This window comes from Terrapene carolina, unplaced genomic scaffold, assembly GCF_002925995.2.
Source record: "Terrapene carolina triunguis isolate 2854851 unplaced genomic scaffold, T_m_triunguis-2.0 Scaffold68, whole genome shotgun sequence".
NCBI lineage: Eukaryota > Metazoa > Chordata > Testudines > Emydidae > Terrapene > Terrapene triunguis.
Genome location: NW_020664419.1, coordinates 60,952,961 through 60,961,186, shown reverse-complemented (window position 1 = coordinate 60,961,186; position 8,226 = coordinate 60,952,961). Strand labels below are relative to the sequence as shown.

Genomic DNA, 8,226 nt, shown 5'->3' with positions numbered 1-8,226 from the left:
AAAAATATATTAATGAGCTGTGGTTCTGCGGTCTTAACTGCCTCCTTACCCCTAGAACGGTCCCTCCAGATCAACACTGAAGCACATTTGTAAAAAGTGATGTTAAAAAACAAACTCACTCTCTCTCACACACTCAACTTGTTCCTGCTGATGCTGTATCTGTTCAGGGCACAGGATTTAGTTCTCCAAGACTATCAATCTGGCACTTCTCACAAGTAAAGATTTTAATGTAATTCATGAGTTCAGCATGGTTTCAATTTTTATAATTTGTTTATTTTTGAATGTTTGTTCCCCTTGTTCATAAAGTATTAAAAATAAAATTAAAATATTTCAAGGGTAGCCAGTTGCATAGATGTACAATTTTTCCTTCAGTTGATAAAATTCCAGCAGGAGATTGATTGTATATAATATTCATATAGCAAACATGAGGATGTGTAAGACAAGTAGTAACTACATTTCTCAGAACAAAATTTCATACACCAGCTGAAAAGTGACATTTTTATTTGAAACTAGCACAATAGTTATGAAAAACATAAGCACTTTGTCAAAATGATCATACAAGATTTAAGGTCACCTGTTACATAGCATGGTGTTTAATGATTAATTATGCAATAAGCTGGATTTCAAATAAAACCTATACTCTGTTCAAAAACTAATACAAAATAAGCATTTGGTTTATAAGTCTCCATGACATTTTTGGAAAACAGACTAACGAGTATTGCCTTTGTTAGGACATAACCTGCTCCAGAACCCATCAATAAATTGAGGTGAAGACAAAAACCTTCTTTGGTAGAAGTGACTGGAAAAGGAGAAGGTAGAGACCTATAATAAAAGGTAAAGGGCTAAATATTAAAAAGGAAATATGAACAAAAGTGTAGTGTGTCCAAAGTATACATTCTGCAATTATCACAAAAAAATAAATTAACACTCAAATAGTAATTCAGTACAAAGCCCAAGTCCAATAAAATCACATGACTCTGGGTCACAACTCTAAAAAGGTCAGGTGAACTAGCTCGGCTTCCTATTTTTATATTTTTCTTGGAGTAATATTTAGTTTCAGGGCTTATTTATAGTAAAAGTTAAAAACCATCCTGCCAAAGGGAAGAGAAAAAACTTTAAAGGTAGGGCTACTTTTCCCAGAGAGCTGGATCTAAAGCTCTCCAAATCTCAGGGGTTTCCCTTTGTGCGGGTTTGTGCAAACCATTGCATTAGACATAGATTCACACCTCCAAGCATAACTTTTGAATTAACTCAGTCATCTACAACTTTTACTTAAAACACACACGCTTCACTGAAACCCTTGGACAAACCTAAGTTTCAGTTTTGTAAGAAAACTGATTTCCAATAAGGTGTTGCATAAGTTTTGAATTTGTGTGCAAACATTTCACACAGCCCAACCCTGAATCCTCCAAATTATGCTCCCATAGATACCAATAAAGATATATCTAAGAGCAGACTTCAGAGAAAGTTATCAATCATTAACAGGATGTAATAGTCTAAATTTGATTTCAGTAACTGCATAACAAGTCTGAAATACAGGGGAACAAACCCTATTAAAATAATAGAAAATGGAGAAAAAAAAAAAGTGTTTCCTGGGGACTTCTTGAGAACCTCAACCTACTTCCCATTTATGGAAAATAAAGTAATAAAGGAGAGAATGAACAGAGATGGGAACAACCTGGTAATCAGTATCAGATTAATAGGATGGGAAAGCCTGCAATATATTGCATTTAATTCTGAAGTACTATTCAAGTCCCATGAACTCTGGGCCCAACTTGGATCACAAGTTCCACTTTGTATGAATCCCCAGCATGATGAGGTGATCGTCACTTTTCAGCTCAGTAAAGCAGGCTTGCCACCACAATCTGGTGCAAGCTGAAGCTGTCAGGAGTCAAAGAAGTCCTGGTTTGCCCTGCATAGGTTTCTCCATTTTCAAAAGTTTAGTACATTTTATTCTAGGTGTTTAGAGTGAGTCACCATAGTACTTGTGCTCTGTTTCCCATTGGAAGTTACTATCTACACATATTTAGAGTGGATAAAGGATGTGTTAGAAGTGATACAATCATTTTATGTCCTGTGTTCGCGTATCTCAAAACAAATCTAGACGTAAAAGAAACTTTAGGTAAGTCTATGTTTAGATTTAGAACATAAAAATACAGTAATCTTGGACTTTAAAGAGATACAACTAAAGCCAGCTGCAACTCTCCAGAAAACTCTGCCCCCAAAGAAACCAAATTAAAAGGTACTTTTCCCACCAAAATTTCAGTCCCCTATAAACATTAGTCATCAAGTCCTTTCTTCAAAAGCTCATGCAAAGAGACTGACCTCCAGGGAATACTGCAAAAAACTTTACAGTTAAGTAGCTGGCATGCCAAGACCACAGCCTATCATGCCAACCAATATTAAGTCGCTGTTTCCTTGAGCTCTGTCTGTCTGTATCCACCTTTGGCCTCTTGTCTTATAGTTAGAGTTAGACTCATTGGGGTGTGAACAGTATGCGTGTGTGTTTATACAAATACCAAGCACAACATAATCCTGCCCCATGACGGGGGCCCTTGGTATTACCACAAGTTAAGATGTATCTAATGATAATCTGCTTTATACATTAGTTATCTTTACATTTATCTCCTTTTCTGATGTATGGAAGATCTGCTACTATTAAATTATCCAATTTGACAAACAAGTCTTGTCTTTATTGGAATTTGACACCCAAACATTATCAAGATTGAGACGTTATTCCACTGTTCACACCACTGATAAAGAGAGTCCTTATTAAGATCTGTAAAATACTAAATTTGTCGTGATTTACATAATCAGCATTTGAAGCTGTGATTTGAATAAATTTGTACCACTATTTTTAGAGTATTAATCTACCTCAAAAAGTAGGTTGAGGCAAGCTTTTTAAAATCAACTATTTTTGTGACTCAGTGTTCAAAGGAAAGAATGAGAGATACTCACCAAGTAGAATTAAAAACAAAACTTTGCTTCTGAGCAATACAAGCAGTTATGTGCCAAAAAAGAAAAAAAAAGGGTAAGCACTATTAGCATAGGATATTTTGAAGAGAATAACTAAGTTCCCTTTTCTTCATGTGACAACTGCCATCTTCTAATTGGTGAAAAAAGGAAGGGAGGTGGGGAGAGAAACACACAACCTCCCGCCCCCAGCTAACATGCTCCTCCTTCATAAAAGGCAAGATATAAATTTATTTATATATTGAACTAGCTTAAAATTTGAAAACAGCTGAAGAGTACAGGTAGGGTCTACTTCTTAGCCACTTCTGAAGTACTACTTTTTATATCCTTTACTTAAAAAGCACTTGCCTTAATAAAGGTACAGCAAAATGCCTGTAGTATATACCTGTATGAAACATCCGAGATGGACAATACCTAAACATAAAAGAAAAAAAGTACAAGAATTCATTATTAAGTATATTTTTAAAGGAAATATTTCTTTTGTAGCTTTATTACTTATTTGCATGTACTCTCATCTAAAGATAACTTATGAATGATAAAAAAAATCACTTTAGGAGAAAATCGTGAATATCCCAATATAACAAACTATACATTTAGTTTTCATGACAAATCTCAAAGGGACATGGCTTCCTTGCAAATCAAGCACCACTGGATCGACCTCTGTGCAAGATGTTTAAGGAGGTCTAGTTGTATATGCCAGTGATGGATATCAACTGAAATCTTGTTGCGCCATCAAAGTTTTTGATACCCATGTGCTCACCGGCCATGTACTGGAATTCCGTGGTGTACACACTTTGAAATTCATTACTCTTCCATTCTAATAATACCTCCATATCAAGAAAGCTGCTGAAACCAAACCAGTGCTGCTGGAGATGACTGCTGGGTTTGGCTTCAAATATCCTCATTTTGAGTCTTGTCCTGCCACTTGACATAGAGCAGCTGACAAAGACTGACAGTTTTCAATGCTCATAATCTGGTGTTCTTAAGGCTTCCTCAGCACCCATGATTCATTTCTGTATAAGAGAGTTGTTTTAACTGTGGCTCTATAGATCCATAGCTTCCTCACAAGCCTGATGTCATAACCTTCCCACAAAGGCCACTGAAGGGCCCAGAACATGGCAGCAGCTGCTGATATACAAACGTCTACATATTTCAAGCATCCTCCAGCAGTCTACCGAGCTAGTTGGAGCTGGAGGTTGTGGTCAGGGACTTAGTTTTATCCAGATTAATAACCAGACCAATATGTACTACTTTTTGCCCAGCCAGCTTAGTTTAGCTTTCCACCAACTCTTAGGGCACACTACGGGAGTCCTTGTACATAACTTTTATAATTGCAATTATCTTATCGAAACGCCATATGATTTTAATGTTTTGGAGGAAAGCATTATGGAAAGTAACTGGAATGCCTTCGTGAAATTGATGAAAACAGCAACTATCTTTAATCCCCCTTCTCATCCTTCCATTCTCCCATGCCCAAATAAACTGTTGGAGCATAAATATCTGATCAATGCAACTTCTGTTCTGAAGTCTCACTTCCTTGCCTACTACTTCCTCGAAAACCAGTCTTAATCTGTTGATAATTACATTCATTTTCCATGATACTGAGACTAACCTCTATGATTATTCAGATTGACAGAATCACCTTTCTTCAGGATCGGTACATACTATTGCCTTTACCCAGTCATCCAGTTGCTCCTCCTGCTCCCATACCTTCTTGTATATTTTCCTAATGCTTTGATAGCACTTGTCCCACTGATTTTAGTGTCTTGGCTGTTACACTGTTTATTGTTGAAGCTTTCCCATTTTTCAACTTTTTCACTGCTCTTTCTGATTCTTCTGCTGATGGTGGTTCAGTGCTGACATCCATTCTGCCTTTCAAGACACCCTGTTCATCTAGCATGTCTAAAATGCTTGCTTTAGCACTTTGTCAAAATGCAACTTCCATACTTTCAACATCACTTTGGCATTTGCTGTCAGTTCACAAGTAGCCTCTCTTACAGTTTGTGTTGTTAGCTTAATTGTGTTTCCATACAAGTTAGCCTTTTTGTATATGTGCACATATACAACATATATACAGCAAATTTCTGTAACAACCCCTCATGGAACTTGCTCTCTACATTGTCCTGCTGCCAAAATGGCAGACCACAGGTATCCACAGGATACCTAAGCTAAGGTCCTGTAACACCACAATGGCTGTGGTCTCCGGCATCACCCTGGGCAGCTGCAATGGCAGCTCCTGGGACAAGACAGAACTCAGTGGAAAAGTCTCATCTTCTTCAGGAACCTCCAATGAACCAGAACAAAGTAAATGCTCCTCCTTTCTGGGCTTACGAGGCCACTTCTCCCCAGCATGTCCAGTCTCTATCCCATGACTTACTATAGACCCTGGACACACACAGAGGCCTCTGTGGGGTCTCGAGTGATGGTGCTGGAGGTACTTAACTGTGAATCTCAGAGGTATGAAGGACTGTGGGACAGTGTTCAATAGTAAGCAATTTTTATGTTTGATCGTTAGTAATACAAAGTGGTTATTATTCTTAAAGTAAAAACTTACCTGAATAGAGTGTGTGTTCCATCAAAAATTGGTCCATTTCAATTACTCAGATGTTCTACAAAAATAGACCAACCAATCAACATCAACCAAAACACAATCCTCAATTATTTAAAAATGAAAGATGATTAATTCACAGAACTAGTTCTTGCATAAGGCATTCTTATTAACTGATTGAAAACTTACTATCACAATTAAAAAACTTGTGGTAAAGTTTTCATTAGTAATAGATGGGTATTTGCAATTAATTAAGCAGCTATAAGAACCAGTGTTGTCCCTCACCACCACAAGAATGTCTTAGAAAAACATAATAAGCTGGATACATTTTTTTGGCATTATATTCAGTATAAATTTAAATTTTGAAATCTAGTTTTAAAATTGGCAAAGCTGTTATAGATGATCTTGCTGTTCCTGTAAAATATTTTTGAAATCTTCCAAGGGAAGGTTTCTTAAGGCATTTGGTAAAATGTGGTCCAATGCAACTCCTGGCAAAATATTATTTGTTTCCAAGTTTTTGATGAGGCAAGTCATTTCTATCCATCTTTGTGTGGCTCTATGTTCTTTTTGAATGCAGTTCTTCATTCTTCTTCTCAAGCTTGCTATCTCCTTTTCTAACTTAATTATCCTTTTCTTGGCTTCCATGGGGCTTCTGAAAGCATAACTGTGTTCCAGTTGTACTTGTCTACAGCTAATGTTTGTTTTGAAGTTAGATACCCCTTCTGGGGTATAAGCATCTTTCTTCTTCAGAAGATTTCTTGACATAGGTTTCTGTAAATAAAAATAACAGGAAAGGAAATAAAACCTAAATTTATCATGGCATTATGCAAGTTTATAAAATGCCAAACTTCAAATTAATCTAACCTGTAATTACTACATTTCTGCAGTAACTAGGTACATTTAAAACACACAGTATTGTTATTAATTTTGAGCCAACTGTCCAATTTCATCTATGCTAAGGCATTTTGCTCATGAACCTGAAGATCAGCTGTAATAATTGCTGTATCAGGAAAACCTAAACCTTGATAAAAAAAAAATATCGCCAGGACTATGAGAGAAGCAGTACTTTTCACAGTTTACATATTTTTAAAAGTGTGGACAGTCCTCCATTAGAATTCCTCCTATTATATGTTAATTTTATTAATCTACACTGATTTTTTTTAACCAATCTTGTGATCTTTGCTCATTAGTAAAATAAAGCAGATTTTTAGGACAGTTTAGAGAGACTTTTCTACATAGTAGCTGTTGGCTGCAGATGTATGCAGATTTGTTGTCATCCCTTAATAAAAAAATATTTCCACAAATGTGTGCTGCTGAAATGGTGGTGTTTACACGAATTTGAATATGTAGGCAACATTCAGGGAGCAGAACACAGAACAGCTCCTGGCTTCAGTACTCTAAGACCTGTGCTTTCTTGTAGTTTAAACTATTTCATTTGCACTTCATTGAGAATTTCTTCAGTGTCAAAAACAAAAGGATCTTGCAAAACAGAAAAACATCCTTTACTTCTATATGCTTCAGAAGCAACCACAGTTCTCTTTCAAAGGCACACAGCCAAATGCAGCTCAGAGAAGCTCTCTTACCCTGCAGCTTCAAATTTAAGTCACTAAGATGAGCTATAATAGCTACTATGAAACAGAGATTAGAGACATTCTTCATCTGTTAATTTCCCCTTTTTATGTATGAATTTCTCAATCAATTTCTCTCAGAGGGGAAAAAAAATACCACCACCAAAATAAAATACTGTATAATACAATAAAAACGTTTCAATTCCTCCTGTACTTCACCACCTTTCTGTCATCAAATGCATGAGATCACATTTTGTTTTCAAAACTGATGCTAGTGCTAGTTACTTTTCAGAGTAGCAGCTCATTCTAAAGCCCAATTATTGATGAATAAACTGCTTCTTTGCTGAATAACGCAGCGATAAGTAATTTGAACAGACCATCTCATCATCTGTTTTCATTAATGCAAACAGCTCAGATACTGAGTGCAGCATCAACTGTAATCCCAACCACTTATTGTCATTTCAATCTCTACTTCTACAATCCCTCAGCCGCGACCACAGCACCTAGTGTAGGGCAACCAGACAGCAAATGTGAAAAATCGGGACAGAGGGTGGGAGGTAACAGGAGCCTATATAAGAAAAAGACCCCAAAATCAGGACTGTCCCTATAAAATCAGGACATCTGGTCACTCTAATCTAGTGCCATCTTTAAACTGCTAAGAAACAGCAGTTGTTCATGGTTTTCAAACACTGTGGGGAAAAACAAATAGTTGTAGAATGTCAGTGCAAAGGTGGATAAAACAAATTAATGTTTTAAATTAAACACGGGGTTTATTTATTTAAAATTCATTTGAAATTGACAACCTATTTTAAAGCCTACATGTACTTTAATCTATTAAAATAATTTAAACAAAAAAATTATATTAAGCAATCCATGTTTGCTGCTGAAGTTTTAAAGAAATTCACACCACTGAAATGGTGGAAACCACTGGCTAAGCACCTGGAACCACTGGTTGTTGAAGTGTTAAAACAACTTCTTACAGAAGTAGCCTCTTTTGCAGGTGCAGAAAGAACATTTTCTTCAATTCAGTTTATTCAACTAGTTCAGTTCAATGTCTCGTGCACTCAAAGTTGAGACACTGACTGGGAGTTGAAAGGAAAGGAAAAAAAAAAAAAAAAAAAAAAAAAAAAAAAAAAA

At 36.2% G+C, this 8,226-nt stretch overlaps 1 protein-coding gene across 3 annotated transcripts in view; it reads right to left on the bottom strand.

The window, feature by feature from the left end:
- Positions 1–484: 484 nt before the first annotated feature.
- THAP2 (THAP domain containing 2) overlaps positions 485–8,226 on the bottom strand; it is an 11,377-nt gene continuing 3,635 nt past the window's right edge. The window contains exons 3-5 of one of the 3 annotated variants that reach the window (XM_024209100.3): positions 5,528–6,292; positions 2,959–3,387; positions 485–822 (exon numbers count right to left, since the gene is read on the bottom strand). In XM_024209100.3, coding sequence (XP_024064868.1) covers positions 5,915–6,292 — 378 coding nt within the window. In that variant the 3' untranslated portion in view covers positions 485–822; positions 2,959–3,387; positions 5,528–5,914. Of the gene's footprint in view, positions 3,388–5,527; positions 6,293–8,226 lie in introns of all 3 variants that reach the window. The other 2 variants (XM_024209098.3, XM_024209103.3) reach the window with 2 other exon arrangements.